The 17,766-nt window shown below is 34.4% G+C and overlaps 1 protein-coding gene across 1 annotated transcript; it reads left to right on the top strand.

The window, feature by feature from the left end:
- The first annotated feature begins 1,406 nt into the window (after positions 1–1,406).
- LOC149794158 (uncharacterized) lies at positions 1,407–16,214 on the top strand. Its single transcript, XM_089968251.1, has 3 exons — positions 1,407–1,677; positions 7,152–7,530; positions 8,477–16,214. Exons 1-3 carry the CDS (start codon positions 1,507–1,509, stop codon positions 9,808–9,810), a joined length of 1,884 nt encoding a protein of 627 aa, XP_089824377.1. The 5' UTR covers positions 1,407–1,506; the 3' UTR covers positions 9,811–16,214.
- Positions 16,215–17,766: the final 1,552 nt, after the last annotated feature.

Genomic DNA, 17,766 nt, shown 5'->3' with positions numbered 1-17,766 from the left:
ACTGTGTCTGAATCAGGGTGTTAATATAGTTAATGAGTAATTTGTACTAATCAGAGTGTTTTATATGTGGTGAGCGATGTGTCTGAATTAGGGTGTTAATCTAGTTGATGAATAATTTGTATTAATCAGAGTGTTTTATATGTGGTGAGCGATGTGTTTGAATCAGGGTGTTAATATAGTTTGTGAATAATTTGTATTAATCAGTGTTTATATGTGGTGAGCGATGTGTCTGAATCAGGGTGTTTATATAGTTAATGAATAATTTGTATTAATCAGTGTTTTATATGTGGTGATCGATGTGTCTGAATCAGGGTGTTAATATAGTTAATGAATAATTTGTATTAATCAGAGTGTTTATATGTGGTGAGCGATGTGTCTGAATCAGGGTGTTAATATAGTTAATGAATAATTTGTATTAATCAGTTTTTTATATGTAGTGATCGATGTGTCTGAATCAGGGTTTTAATATAGTTAATGAATAATTTGCATTAATCAGGGTTTTAATATAGTTAATGAATAATTTGTATTAATTAAGGTGTTTTAAATTTAGTTACAAAATCCTGTTTTTTCTTGACTAAACCTGAATCAGACTTCCAGAAATGATATGTTACCCTGGGCACAAGGAAAACTCCAGATAGATTGTGGATAAAAGATTTTTGGATCCACGTCATGATGTGGATTTTAAAGGCAGAGAAAATTAATTTTAACAAAATGTTACAGCAAATTAAAAAACAATATTATTAAATATATAATAGAAAAAATGATTAATATTACCAAAGTAAAAACTGTAAGAAAAGATGAACTATTTACGGAACAACTATATATATACTTATATATATATACTTATATATATATGTGTGTGTGTGTGAGTATTATTTAAAAAGCAAATAGCGAAATAGCGTTCCCTATCACGAAAAAATGACCAATATAACATTTTCGATAATGCATACATCTCTATACGCAATGATTATTGTAATGAAATACTATAGATTCTATATCAATCAGGATATAAATTCAATGTTTCCAATTAACCGTCATTCTGGGCACTGAATGAACCTTTAACGTCTTTTCACAAGGTATCCTGTACCTGCATGAACCCAGCAGAACACTTTTAAGTGTTATACCTTTATGTTCCTGAAAAGGAGATATTTCATGCATCAGTGTTTACATCATGAAGCAAGGGAAAGGATACACCAATTCATCATGCTACTTCATTTTACTAGATGAGTGATCAGCAGATAATCCTACTCAGATGAAAAGCCATATATATTTCAAACAAGAAAAACTCAAAATCTGTCAAAATAAAGCACTGACAAAAAAGTAGCCAGTCGACGTTTTCGGTCGAATAAATAAACTGTTCGTTAATGTCATGTGAATAACTTAGCAGCTGACGACTGTCATTGCAGCGCAATTCCTATTTCAAATTGGTATTTAGGTGCCTACAGTTGGATGGACAACGCGACTGCTATTAGTGAATCTTGAAGTCGTTTGAAACTTGTGTCTACAATGGTCTATTCAATATTGGTACCACTGGCGATCTTACATCTGATTATTATACAGGACACATCTGGACACGGGGCGTTAATAGAACCTCCAATGCGGTCAGTCTTATGGAAATATGGCTTTGATTCGCCGATTAATTATAATTACATGGAGCTATATTGTGGAGGATTCCAGGTAATCCATTCTCTTATAACATCACACTACTACTGCTGTCACTACAACTACTGCTGCTGATGCTTTGCTACTGCAACTAAAGCCACTACTGATGTCACTGTTACATTTGCTACTATATCACCATTTTCAACCACCACAACCACCACAACTATAACAAACACCACTACATACTTATCAATAATAATTAAAATAAAACCTTTGCTGCACAATAAGCAAATCAGTGCAATTTAGACTTACATTAAAGTTATTCAAAACGGCCATTTAAGTATGCTAATTTTAACTAAAAGAATATAGGAACGTGATAATAAAGTTTTTCACTTGAATCGCACTCTATAATTGCCGTATCTCGAAGTGTAACGATTTTTCGGTTTGTACGTTAAACAGGTGTTCCCGCTCTCACAAATTTATTGGAAATATTTTTTTTTAAAGTAACCAAAAAAAAAAATAAAAAAAAAAAAATAACGTGCCTCTTGAAGTCCGCATATCGTGTCCAGTCGGTGCGGAATTAAGCAATTGAAATATAGGCGATTAAACGTGGGTTTAAAATGAACAATCTGTGTCGTTTTGACTTTGGCCAATTGATAAGCCAGAAACTGAGAACAAGGCAAATTCAAAATAATAATCATTTTGGTCCTGATAATATCAGTAAAATTGTTTCAAATATCAGACTTTCCATCTACAGAAACCATAGCACTTTTATTTAATATGTCATCACGGTTTTTCCACAGATATTAAAATGGTTTTATACCCGGTCACTGTATCACATTCCAACTCATTGATCATTAGTATTCTATGTGAAACCCAAGAGACAACAATGAACTTTCGTGCATAACTTCATGTAATATTTATCAAGTTTGATGATTCAGTGTGGGAACATAAGTTTCTTACTGAAATAAAGAAGTTATGAAATTCGGTGATTCGTACAGGTATGTTCGATAAGGGTTGTTACCGCCCCTGACAATAGACTCCCTTGAAGAGCTCTTTGGTACATTGAAATCAGAAACTGTGTGCGTGAATTTACAATCCCTATTTCAGGCGAGCAATACTCCTGTTATGGATGCATTGACTAGCTAGTCGCTAGCCCTAAGCGATACTGAGTAAAAAAGATCAACATTTTCTTGCAGTTTTACACATTTCTATTGGCTATTGATCTAGAGTGATGAGGAACACATAAATTGATATCAAATTTGTCATAATCGGTGGTTGTGTACGATTGGTATGACTTATTTGCCTATACGGAAAACGTTTGTACAGGAAGGCATTAGGCACACAGACGGACAAATGAAGACGTATTTAACAAGATACATACACACATTGATAATGTCAGATAGCTTGAATTCTATGTTTGAAATCTATAGTATTATCATCAAACTATGTGTTGCCATCGCAAAACGACGTGGGTACAGGAACATATGTACGGATATGTAGATAGGTAAAGTCGCAAACTCTACGCAATATTGAGTTAAAAAAATACCAACTGTTTTATTTTGCATTTCACACATTTGTATTGGCATAGATCGATTTAGGCTGATAAGAAACATATAAATTGATGTACAATTTGTCAAAGTATGTGGCTGTTTACCTTTGGTCTGACCTTTTTGCCTATATGGAAAACGTTTGCATATGAAGGCATTAGGCGCACGGACAGACAAATGAAGACGTATTTAATAAGATACATATGCATATTATATACTGCTTGATAGCTTGAATTATATGCTTGAAATCAATAGTATTAGCATCGAAATATGTGGCACCATGGCAACAAGGCAAGGGTAGAGGCACATAGCATGGATATCTTGATCGGTAATGTCGTTATTCCTAAGAGACTTTGAGTAAAAATACCAACTTATTTTTTTTTTTTTTGTATTTTTGCACATTTCTATTGGCATAGATCGATTTAGAATGACGAGAAGCATATAAATTGATATCGAATTTGTCATAATCGTTGGTTGTATACAATTGGTATGACCTTTTGCCTTTACGGGAAACGCTTGATTTGGTAGGCAGACAGACAGACAAATGAAGACGTACTTAATAAGAGACATACGAATATTATATACTTTTGTATAACTTGAATTATATGCATAAAATCCATAGTTTTAGCATCGGGATATGTGGCACCATCCGAAAACAGCATGGGTAGACGCATGTATCAAGGATATAAAGGCGTATGGGAAGGCGTTAGGCGCACGGACAGATAAATGAAGACGTACTTAATAAGATACCTACATATATTATAGACTGTTGTATAGCATGAATTCTATGCTCTAAATCTAAAGTATTAGAACTGAAATATGTGGTACCGTCACAAAACGGCATGGGTATATGCACATAGCCTGGATATGAAAATCGGTTAATTCGCAAGCGATCCTGAAAGAAAATACAAACTTTTTTATTTTGCATTTGTACAAATTTATGTTGGCACAGTTGGCTTTAGAGTGATGCGAAACTTATCAATTGATATCAGATTTGTCCAAATATGTGGTTGTTTACGATTGGTATGACTTTTCTGCCCAGACAAATAACGTTCATGTATGAATGCACTAGGCGTACGACAGACAAATGATTACGTGTTTAATAAGATACATACACATATTATATACTGCTGTATAGCTTGGACTGTTGTTTGACATGGACATGAGGATAGGTAACGTTCGTATAGGAAAGCATTAGGCGAACGGACAGACAAATGAAGAAGTAATTAATGACATGTCTACACATATTATATACTTTTGTATAGCTCAAATTATATGCTTCACATCTATTGTAGTAGCATCGAAATATGTTGCACCATTGCAAAACGGCATGGGTAGAGATACGTTGCAAGGATATGAAAATCAGAAAATTCGCATGCGATACTGATTTAAAAAATTTTTAAAAAATATTTTGCATTTTAACACATTTTTATTGAAACATATCGATTTAGACTGATGAAAACCTTATAAGTTGATATCAAATGAAGACTTATTCAATAAGATATATACACACATTAATTACTGTTGGATAGCTTCAATTCTATGCTTTGTTGGCCTCCATCACAGCATATAGATTTGCTCACCGGAAGAGTGTTGCATCATGGGTAAATTAGGGGTATTAATAAGTCAAGGGAGGTAACAACCGTTATCGAACAGGCCTATTGGCTTAGTTAAAGATTATAACAAACAAAATTCAGAAAGTCATCACTGCGAATGCAAGAGCGAATGGGTGGAGCTACCACTCGCCACCCCACCCCCGTACAAAAAAGGAAAGATAGAAATGACAATTGAAACGTTTTCTAGAGGAGTTTTCTTTACAGTTAGATGGTTAAAACATGTCCGTCAATGCTCAGCCACCGAAACGATAATAAACGATATTTCTGGAGACGCTGCTACAATTTATTTTCTAATGTGAAACAGCCACGATGTATATAATAAACTGCAGGTGTGAGTGACACATAGATCATTTCTGCGTCGGTTCCAATTCTTTGTTAAATTAACGACATGGATGAGTGTTAACATTCTCACTCTTCATTTCCAAAAACTGCTCGCTTCAGACTGGATCATCTGCCTATTATTGACCCGAGGCCGACTCTCTAACCACTTAGGCCTCCGGAAGGGTCCATTTTAGGGGAAATAATGGATACCAGTATACATGCCCATCAAATCAATAATAAGCAATGCCTTTAGTACCTAACTGATGCATCCTCATATATTATCAAAAAGGCAACTACCTATAACCTACGAAATTCTGAAATACATATTCGCCTTCTTTATAGAATGTTACTTTTCTAACAATGCTAAGCATTTAAAAAAAGTAACATACCCAAAAGAAACATATCAGCTATCAAGATTTTTAACTGAGTCGTAAACAAAACGTCTTTGTTGAGAATATTCATCACGCGGCAACCGGCCAGTTTCTGTGTTACTAGCGCTATTGAAACAAACTTGGCGGCATTATCAAGTACAATCATGTTTTGAGGGCATCAAATCGAAAACGATTATTTCTTTCTGAGGGCATTGATATTTTTCATTAAAAAAATATTTCGTTAGTATCTTTTCTGACTGATCAAATCTTTCGTTAAAAAAAATGTTGCGCTACTTAAACAAAATTTGTTATTTCAGAACGATACGCAGTTTGTGTGCATAATTTTTTTGCAGATGTACATACTCTCGGCATTAGTTACTATTAAAATAATTAGAAATAATCAATAATAACAAAAACTGAGTGACATCAAGTTCTTCTCTCTCTATCTCTCGTGAATGTTCATACGTGGCTTATACTATTGTATACATACATTTTGTTGCCCACATATTCCCATTTGCATATATATATATATATATATATATATATATATATATATATATATATATATATATATATATACACAGAGGGAGAGAGACAGAGAGCTATACAATACGCTTAAAATGCAATTATGTGACCTATTTATTGCATTCTTCGCAACATTTACTCCTTAGGTAATTAAAATAAAATGCCAAGGCGTCCTTTGAATGCCTGCAAAATGTTTTATGACATCGTGATTTCTTTATTACATATATATCTGTCAAAATGTCTGCGTATATCTTCATGCCAAGCATTAATCGGAATATATTCTTGGCCTTCAGATATCAAGTATACAAGAAATAAGGGATAAATTGAAATTTATACGAGGGTGACTACCAGCTATAGACTTTGCTTTAAACCATGCGTATTTTGTATCCGTAAAATATTTTATTTTATTACAATGTCAATACGCACGGTCAAATGCTAATACTAATATCAATGATATTGATCTGGTTAAGCTGACAAAAATATCTGCCTTTAGACAGCTGTAAAAGTTTTATTTGAAAGCTTCTGCAAGCAGTTTCAACAGCGGATAACTTAATATTACTTAAGGTACACACACACACAGACAGACACACACACACACACACACACACACACACTAAAATGGGGCAGAGAAATGGATTTGTGATGCGACCTGTCTCAAACTACTTGATAGATATAAAACTGTTATAGTGTTTGTGTGTGTGATTTGGATTTTTAACGTAGCTTTAACACTTTTTCAGTCATATCGCTACGATATCTGCAGTGTGGCAGTTCATAGCGATGGGGGCATCATGTCGCAGACATGTAGGATCATGTCCCACCCATTCACCACATCCTGATACTAGGCCGACCAGCCCTAACACTAACCTCTTATGCTGAGTGCCTAGCGAGGAAGCTGTGAGGACCATTTTTATAAGTCTTTAGTATGACTCGGCCGGGGTTCAAAGGATCTTTATCTAAATATTATTCTAGTACATGGATAAAAATCACTGTAAATAATAGCAAAGAACAACCATAGTCAGAAAAATGCTATAATTCATGACCATTAATTTTTTACGTACTATTCGTCACAACACTAATCTGTAGGGTTACTCCGTACTAGTTGTTATTACATGCAATGCATTCAAAATAAATACACAAAGTACTGGTTATATAATATAATTTTGCAGAACTTTCAAAACAACGGTGGACGCTGTGGAGTTTGTGGTGATCCGTTACAGGGTCCCTATGTAAACGAACGCGGTGGAAAATATGACCTCGGAATCATTGCAAGATCATACCCAGAGGGCACTACTAGTATAGAGGTAAAGGTGGAGATCACGGCGCATCATAAAGGATATTTCGAGTTCAAACTTTGTCCAAATGATGAAGTTGAGGTAACTCAAGAATGCCTCAACAGATATGCATTGATGATAGAAGACGGGATACAACAAGGAGATCCCATGAGGTTCTACCCACCAGATGGACAAAAAATCCATTCTTTAAAGGTTTCCATTCCTCCAGATATTCGTTGTGAAAGATGTGTGCTTCAGTGGACATACAGGGCAGGTATGTTCAGTATTGATTACATTATACATTCAAATATTTCTTTATCATTTCATAATTACAAATTCGTCCGATGTCCTATTAAGAGTCTGCATGAATGAAGACTTGAATCAATAGGATTTGCCATCGATGGACCGACAGTGATATTATCAAAAAGCAACTTATTACATATTTGTTCGGTTCCAATGCCAATTTTCTTTCATTACTGAGGAAACAGAAAACGAATCCTGCATTATAAGAGCAACGATTTCAATTTCACGATTAATATTTTGAAAAATAATTCTTACCAACTTCTAAAAAGGAGAACAGTTTTTAAAGATATCAAGACTTCATAAGACAACATATCACTTTTATGCTGCAACAAGAAGTTAAAATATAAAAATCATTACTATTTATCGATTGCATTAACACATCACTTCTGCTATTTACAATTTTTTTTTTTATCCTTGTGTTGCTAAACTGCATTTTTTATGCATTACATTTTGTAAAGAATGAGTTCAAACAAAACCATTGGTCAGGCAAAATATAATTTGGCCAAGAGGTCAACCAGGCAAAAGAGCTTATTATATCCAAGGATATATATATATATATATATATATATATATATATATATATATATATATATATATATATATATATATATATATATATATATATATATATATATATATATATATAACTGCCACATAGCGATATGACTGAAATTTTTTAAAGCTACGTTCAAAATCCAAATCACATCACAAATCACACACACACACACACACACACACACACACACACAGATATATATATATATATATATATATATATATATATATATATATATATATATATATATATATATACAAAGATTTGTTTACCTACACAAGAAGAGCATATGTCATTGTAAAGGTTGTATCTGCTGAGATATCTTGTTAAGTCAATATATACAGAACGTCTACATTTTTAGGTAACAGATGGGGAACGAATCCAGATGGGAAGAGCTGTATTGGTTGTGGCATGCAGGAGACATTCGTAAATTGTGCTGACATCAGCTTTCGTAGCCATGGTACTATAGTTAATACCAGGTTCAAAAGCTCTGATAGTTTACCAACCTCAGACCAGGCACAAAGATTTGTTGATCACAAAGATAAAGTAGTCCAAAATACATCATTTATACAAGAATTAAATGGTATTGCACCTAATACTAAGGAACAGAGCATTAGAGAGATTGAAACACGAAGGCAACTTAGTAACAATTTAATGCCTATACCTCCTGAAGCACCACGGCCAATGAGAGTAAAAGAAACGCATCCTGACCAACACAGACCAGTCCATACAAATCACATACAGAGCCACTTCGAAAAGAAGCAAGTAATTGATTCAGATCCCAGTGTCAATCATATTCTTCCTATTAGGACAGTATCACCAGGCTCTGACAAGGTCCATGGAGAACCGACATCACACATTTCATTTGAATGGCACAACAAGGATATGCTTAGTCCTAGAGGTCAAGAGAGCAACCAAAAACTGAACGATATAAAGAAAAACGAGCTCGAAAACTTCTTAGCCAAACTTCCTCGTGAGAATGAAGTGATTAGTACGACCCGTAGAAAAGATGAAAGGCAACCTGCAACAGTGATCCAGGCTCTCCACGATACATTGAAACCATTCAATGCAACTGGTGCTGGTTTAGTAAACAATTATATTCATTATGACGCACGCTTCTCACATCCTACTGATTCTCAATTACATTCTACAGGATGGAGCGATCCAAGATCAGTATTTCGTCCAATGCAAAGCCAATGGATCAATGCAATTTCAACGCCATTTCAAGACACGGCTCCGTGGATCAACTCGATTCAATTTCCTGTTCACCAAGAACATTCACTGTTTGGACAACAACAGTTACCAAGAATTTCACCTAGTAACGCACACCTCTTTCCAGTTAACGAAATTCGTATGGCGAATGCCATTCATACACAGACATTCGGCACACGCCAGCCACATGCAATCATAGCGGGGCTGTCACCGGACGTTCAAGCGCGGATGTCAGTCACCTCATCTCAGGTACAACATTTCTACCAGAGACTCGCCCTTATGGCAAGCTTAAACAATGCCCACCAGCTAAGTCAGAATCTTCAACATGCATCGCCCATTGAGAGGACCAGAGCCACCCTTGCTGCCGTTCAGAATTTACACAGTTCCGTTCCAAATACAATTCATAGAGAAGCGCTAATTAGAAATGCCATCCTATCAGACAGACAATCGAGAATCGATAGAAGAGTTAGCCATGGAGCATAACGGACTGTGATTTTCTGCCTTACCTAATATATTTGAAGGACCACACATCTCTTTTATACAATTTTATGTATGTCCAATTTACAGTATGCTTTCTTGTTTCACATACTTTCATATATTTCCATATACGTAACTCGTTAGCATGCAGTTACAACATTTGTAGCCTTGAAGTTGTTCAAACGTTTATTATATTTAAAACTGAAATCCAAATATTTGTCATTGTTTATGGCACGTGCTGTTCATATTCTGCAATTTAAATTCTTTTCTAGGAAAATGCGCACATATATATAAAGAATATGTCAAATCTTTTTACCTGACAATTTCATTCTATAATAAATGGACAGGACAAAGCATACAAAAGCATACCAATCATATAATTTTTTGGGCTCTAATAATCAATGTGTTTCAAAATACAGAATCCATGGTTTTTAAAATTTATAAAATATGTATATCCGTTTTTAAAGAAATTCACTACTCACGGTAACAAGTTTACTCAGATTCTGTAATATTGTCACTCAGAAGTAGTAATGGGGACGATATAACGACAATAGGACTTTAACATGGGCTTTTTGGACTGTATAGCGATAAGGTGAATTTAACATGATGGGACTGTATAAGAGACAATGGGAATATAACATGTTGGGACTGTATAGCGACGAGGGGAATTGGACATGGGTAACGTGATGGTACTGGACACTTGGGAAAAATGGCAACAACGTTGCAAATGGCTGACATCAATCAAGTGTAAACTTAGTAACATTGTTGCAAGTGGCGGACCTCAGTGAGCGCTCCTGTATGTAGATAGGTGAAATGAATTGTATAGGGACATAATGGTTTTTATAGAGACAACAAGAGTTTGATAAGGACAAGCAAAACATGATCTCCCATGCCATTCACCCCTTATACACACTATCACAAGCGTTCTGTATTAGATTAGAGTGTAAGAGAAACTGATGAAATCTCACAAAAGAGACTATCAATTAACCCACAAAAATAGTATCCATTACATCAACTATACCATTTAAAACCCTTTAAACACACGTCTTGTGTTTTAGCTTATAATCTAAATGAAGAAGATAAGATATCACAAAATAGACTATCCTTTATCCCACAAAAATACTAACCTTTACACCCCAATACCATTGTACATCCCAATACATACAAAACCCTATAAAAATAATTGCACCATGTACACCATCCATCAAACCAACACTATACAAAAATCATCCAGTGTTAGCTTAGAGTGTAATAGAATGATCTGAAAGCAGCACATCTATACCATCCAACACCCCATAACAATACTATCTATTACACCATCTGTAAGATTCATTAGTCAACACACTATCCAAAATCCGTCTTGTGCTCTTAAAATGTAAGAAATGAGCTGAAAGCAAACAAAATATACTTTCAAACATCTTATCTACCGTACAACACCTTTAAAAATATTATCCATGAAATCATCATAGAATCCATTATCCCAACCACTATAAGAACACGCCCTGTGTTAGCTTAATGTGTAAAAGAAGCAGATGAAACCTTAAAAAATAGATAATCCCTTACACCACAAAAATGCTATCCATTACACCATTTTAAGCTAACACAGAGCATTTAATTGGATAGTGTGTGGGATAATGGATGGTATAGAGGATGTAATGGATATTAGTTTTGTGGAGCGTTGGCCGGTAGATAAGAAGCGTGAGAGTATGTTTTGTTCCTTTCAGCTCTTCTCTTCCATTCTAAGCTATCAGAAGATTTTTTTTATAGTGTGTGGGATAATATGTATAGCATTATTATGGGGTGTTGGATGGTATTTTTGGTTTGCTTTCAGCTACTTCTATTACAGTCTAAACTAACACTTGACTTTTTTGGAATAGTGTGTGAAGTGATTGATGGTGTACATGGTGAAATCGATTGTATTGTTATGGGGTTTTGGATGGTATTGGGATGTTGGATAGTATATTGGTGTAAGAGATAATACTTTTGTGTGGTATGGGATAGTCTATTTTGTGAGATTTCATCTTCTTTGTTTAGATTCTAAGCTAAAACAAAGACCTTTGGGATAATGTGTTTAATGGGTGTTAAATGGTATAACTGATGTAATGGATAGTATATTTGTGTTGCACGGGATAGACTATTTCGTGAAATTTCATCAGCGTCTTTTACATTCCAAGCTAACACAGAACGCTTGTGATTGTATGCATATGGGGTGTATGGGATGGTATAGATGGTGTGTGAGAGGATGTATTTTTGTCCCTTTCAAACTCCTGTGCTCCTATAATAAAAAAAAACCTTTTTGTCCCTATAAAATTGATTTAACCTACCTACCTACAGTAATGCGCATGTTAAATTCCCCTTATAGCTATATCATCCTTCATTACTACTCTCATACAATTTTAATATACTTGAGTATATTGAAATAAAGCATGGATTTTTTGTGTTAAATACAAGATTTCCATCCACGACAGATGTCATATTACCCTCAGGCAAGATCACATATTCTTCACGTGATCAATTCCTCATATAGCCTCAGAGCTAGATCAATAACTGTATACTATTTAGTAGTTATTCAAGTGCTTTACTTCAAACCGCAATACTTGCGCAACATTGGATGGACACCAGTAGAATGGATTGTTACGAATCTATGCTCTTAAAATAAATAAAAGAAGAGAGTGAAAAGCAAAATCTTTGTATAATGTAACAAATAATTTATTTCCCTAGAATACAAAGTGAAAATGAAAAAGAAGAAATTAAATTGCAAATTAATCCTAGTGTTACAGACACCTGTTCTAATAATTTAAAGTCCTGAGTAAAGTTTAGCAGAAGTCGTAAATAATTACAAAGGTTAAGGTGTTGATGTGTGTGCTGTTACTTTTAAGATGATGATGTGTCTACAGTCTTTTGTTGAATCACAGTAATATAATTCCAGATTTGAATTCACTATAAATTCCAGTGAATGTCTCTGTCCAAGAATTTTATCAGAGTACTTTTGCATTTCCAGACAAAGCAATCCCTTCAATTCAATAGTTTGAAAAATTAGATTCCAGCCCGAAACGAAATACTAAACACAACATATAATACAACTTGATAGTGCTAGAACGTAAAGCACGAATGAAAAATCCTCTTAGTTACAAGATTATATAGTTATATACCTGACCTCAGGTCACGATTATCATTTTCGAAATAAATTATTACCTAATGGAAAATAACATTCTAGAATGACCCTGATGTTTACAAAATAAAAATATTAATTATTATTAGAAACCATAACCAGTAATATGTCAAATACACTAAGAAAATGGGAAAATCTAGACCTAGTCCCAAATAAGTATATTTGCTTCTATTAATATTAATAATTCTAATTTTAAAACCATACACATAGAGAATAATTTACTATGTATTAGTTGTTTACAGAATAAAATAGAAAAGGTCAATGCAGGTCAAACAGAAATGAATTCAGTTTTAGACAATGTCAAGTCCAACATACAATGTTACATTAAAGAAGCATGTAATGAATAAAAAGAAGTAATTAACAAACAATGAAAATTAAATATACATAACATGGATATCCCTACATACGCTTGGATATTCTGATTGTGTTGGGAATTGAGTGTTCACAGTATTTGTATGGGATAGAATCCTTTCATGCAGTTCTCCTAAGGTGGCACCTACTACACAGCTACTACACAGTTATTACACAGCTACTACACAGAAAGATGATGAGCAGATAATACACGACACATCGAGCTAAAGAAGATGCGACAGGAGTTTCTGTCATTGAGAAGACAGTTCAGAGACGTTACACATTAAGAGTTTATGGAACCGCGAATCCCCACAAATTTGCTTCATCTCTTTTGGGCGAAGAGTGGTCTGACCATTTGGAACGGAGATGTGTGGAACCAGAGGAAGTAATGCACATTCTGACCATCACAGAGAACATGATCTACGAGAATGTCTGAGGGTCCTGAATGTAAAGCGACCATCTTATGCCCTAGAAATAAGGAAGCCTACATGGAGAGAAGCAAGTGTAGTAGTAAAGAAAGCCAGATCTAGCTTCGCCCTAGAACCTAGTGGTATCCCCTTCAAGGTGTACAAGATGAGCCCTAAGTTGCTTAGACGCCTGTAGGAACAAATATGAATGATATGGAGGAAGGGAGGATCTCTGCGTGTTGGTAGGACGCTGAGAGCTGCTTTGTACCAAACGAGAAGTTCAATATAAAGGGTGACAACCCTAGTTATATATGGTCACGGCTTACGATATTGATTTGTTCAGAAGTGGATACACTGTGTTTAATATTGATAATGTAGATAATAGTGCAAATAGCACATTATGTTCACGCTTCTTGAGTTTTAGCAAGTGTACCTAGTATTAGCAAATGGGACAAAGTTTGAAAGACGCTCCGTATCATGTGCCCTGATATGACAGCTTGTTGGCGAATTATTTTACTTCTAACAATAAATAAATAAATAAATAAATAAATAAATAAATAAATAAATAAGCAAATAAATAGGTCAAAGCAGTACACATACTCATCATCAATCACAAGGCATATTTTACGTTGAAAACATTATTTCAATTTGCTTGTTTTGAACAGCATTTAAACACCCCAAACTATGTGTAAATTTTGTATATTGATGGAATATTATTGTGTTCACTTGGAGTTCATACAAGATGTATTTTTCTTTTTCTTTTTTTGATGTATACAGAAAGCTTACAATATGCTATAACAATAACGTGCTCAGGTTTACATAGTCCAATCTCTGTCTCACTGTCTCTGGCTCTCTCTGTCTCTCTCTCTCTCTCTCTCGATCTTGAGCCAGTAAGCCAGTAGCGACCTGCACTGCATAATAAAACTTTTGTTTGTAGGATTTACTACTAACATTGAATAAGGAACACTTGCCCGAATTAGTGAATTAGTGAAAGTATTATACGTATTTCATGCTTTAACTGCACCTTTCCGTCGATAAGGAATATACGGAAATTCCCGAAAATTTGTTTACGACTTTAATGATATTGGTAGTATCTTTTCATTATTCATAACAAACTAGTTTGAAAATTATCTTTCTTTTATGTCACAAATTAATGGTAAATGTTACAAACAGAATTATAGTTATGGTCCTTTAATTACATGTTTTACACTTGTCGCGTATGACGACACGGTGGCCAAATGGTTTGGTGTGAAGTATATTTGGCCAAAAACCAAGTTCCGGAAAAAATTAGGACTTAAAAAAGACTCTTCCCCCAAATTACCCCACACATGTCATATTTTAGCTATTTACTAGAGTGTATGAATGTATTAAGTATATAAGACCTCGAATCGTCCTGTGATTTTGAGGAGCGCACTTGTTTTCTGTCTGAACGTAATTTGTCAAGTCCACTAATATTTTCTCGTTTGTGGAGTAAGTATTATCGCTAAACTGAATTGATCGACATAAGTATTATATGTCAGTACAGATACTCAGATATCAACTGAACTTCAGCCATTGTTTATATAATATATACGATGCCCTCTACTCTGATATTTGCTTGCGAAAATGTCAGTGTTGATACAAATTCATCCATTTCGATATTTTTGTTATCAGAACAAGAGACGACGAGTCTAACGTTGTCGTGTCGACACCGTAAGCAAGTAAAATTAGGTTAGAGTTAAAGAGGTCTGTACCAGTCAATGATTTTCCAGCAGCCACTGGTTAAACTTCAACATATGTTATTGTGAGCTGTGTTATTATGCAAGTTGATTACAAGACTCGGGTTACCACTCATATATAGCCATCTGCTAATTTTGATATAGGTTTGCACCACCGCAACATTGTCTTGAAAGCATGCTACATATATAACCTACAATACATAATCTTATAAATAATTCTTATCTATGCCATAAGACTTCTTTGTGTTGAAAATAGTGTGCAACAACATTAGCTACATAACTCACTGTGGAGTTTTAATATCAGTTTTAACGTGTTCAGGCATTCCAATTTATTGCTGATAAGACTTTTTGTTTGCCTGTCGAGTTAAGCTGTGTAATGTCCCTAAATGTTTGGATTGATTGTCAGTACTTTAGAATAATAAATGGCAGTATATCGGCTTGCAAAGAATTTATAACACTGCTCACATTTTGTGAATTTTATTATAATTTCACATGTTTAAATTTCAGATTAGAAGTATTAATGCCAGTCCGTAACTTTCAAACTTTCAATAGATGCATGCAATACTCAGTGAATTCTTTTCATTGATTACTCTTTCATCGAATTTGGTTTTATTTTATAATTAAGTAATCTTTACGTAAGTTTTATGAAATCGTTACTGTAGCAACTTGAGCATTGTATAAATGTTGCCAGATCAATGCGATTAGTTAAGATGTATCTTGTCCTTTTTTCTCCATTTTTAGAACACTGAGTTACATTTGCAACATGTTCTTCTTTCACCAGACTACATTCCACTGTTTCTAACTTTTTAACTGTTTCAGAACATTGCAGTATAGAGCTAGGTGGAATTTAGCAAATAACATTAATATGTCATGAATGAAGTACAATTAAGAGATGTCAGAATAAATGATGTTTGCAAATTGACGCCAATATCCTATTATTCTGAATCCATAGTTGGATGGAAATAATTGTGATGATAATCAAGTAAACAATTATTGCATAGTTTCGAGTTTGCAGACATTAAAATGTTTTGTTTTGTTTAAGCCAAAAATGATGTGCTTAAAATAAGTGACAAGGTCGATGCAGGCATTCAAGTGGATAATGCAGAAAGGTTCGAAATAACTCCAAAGTTAAATAGAAAAAAGGAGAGGTTCAGATGGAGGATGCGAACATCAAAGGAAACTAAAGTAGAGTCTTTCATATGAAGTATGCCTTTAAATGAAATGAAAATTTCAAAGGAAAAAAAAACAGACGAATTTAAATAGAGGATGCAAGTGACTCGAATGAAAAGTTGCAACGAAAATAAACAAGAGTGAATGCTATAGGATGCAAGTGACTGTAAAATGAACTTCAAACTAAAATAAAGAAGAGTGAGGAATCTAAAAAGAGGATGCAAGCGGCGAGAAAAAAAAACTTTAAAGGAAAATAAACCAAAGGATACAAGTGACTCTAAAAATGAACTTTAAAAGAAATGTAATAAGAGTGGGCAATCTAAATCCAGTATGAAAAGGACTCTAAAAATGAATGTCAAAAGAAACTGAAGAAGAGTGAACAATCTAAATATGCAAGTGACTCCAAAACAAGAGCTTCAGGAGGAACTAAAGAAGAGTGGGTTTTCTGAATACAGGATACAAGTGATCCTAAAAATGAAGCTCAAAGGAAACTAGAGTGAGCTATTCTATATATGTAGGATGTAAGCGACTCTATAAAGGAAATTCAAAGAAAAAAAGAAGACTGAGTAATCTCAGTAGAGGATGCAATTGACTCTAACTTCAAAAGAATATAAAGAAAAGTAATCCTTCATTCGAAGGAAAATGTACAGGCCTTCTGAATTAATATAATACTATCCTTTCAAAAGACAGCTCATGGTGTTTTTAAAGCCCAGTATATTAAAATATTGGAGGTTGATATTGAAATTTTTGTATGAGTCTGTATCTAACTCAATAACTCTATCCGTAATGACTCGTGGTCAGAATGGGTTATAGTCCGATTGGAATATAGACTCGGATATTTCTCATAGGACTGATTTACATCAAATCAATGTAACAGTTTACAAGAAGTATACTAAAAAAGGACACTATTTGTTACTATAGCACCAGGTAAGACAGAGTAGAGGTATGGACTGCTAACATTTATTCAGGCTGAAACTGCTTTAAATCGTTTTTCTTAAAATAACTTAGGAGGCGAAGGCCAAAGCTGTACTGGAGCTTTCATGTTTTGCAAGTTAGGATACGCTAAAACTCCAACTCTTTCGTCCGTTAAATGTATCAGTACAAGACCGCTTTCACTTCGGGGAGGTCAAACGACACTGGGGGG

Source organism: Sinohyriopsis cumingii, chromosome 8, assembly GCF_028554795.1.
Source record: "Sinohyriopsis cumingii isolate HCF-2022 chromosome 8, ASM2855479v2, whole genome shotgun sequence".
NCBI lineage: Eukaryota > Metazoa > Mollusca > Bivalvia > Unionida > Unionidae > Sinohyriopsis > Sinohyriopsis cumingii.
The sequence above is the reverse complement of the archived record's forward strand: the minus strand, read 5'-3'. Positions and strand labels throughout refer to the sequence as shown.

Coding starts and splice junctions, on each gene's coding strand:
- LOC149794158 (XM_089968251.1), top strand. CDS start 1,507: ATGGTCTATTCAATATTGGTACCACTGGCGATCTTACATCTGATTATT. Junction 1,678..7,151: donor TATATTGTGGAGGATTCCAG/GTAATCCATTCT, acceptor ATAATTTTGCAG/AACTTTCAAAACAACGGTGG. Junction 7,531..8,476: donor TCAGTGGACATACAGGGCAG/GTATGTTCAGTA, acceptor CTACATTTTTAG/GTAACAGATGGGGAACGAAT.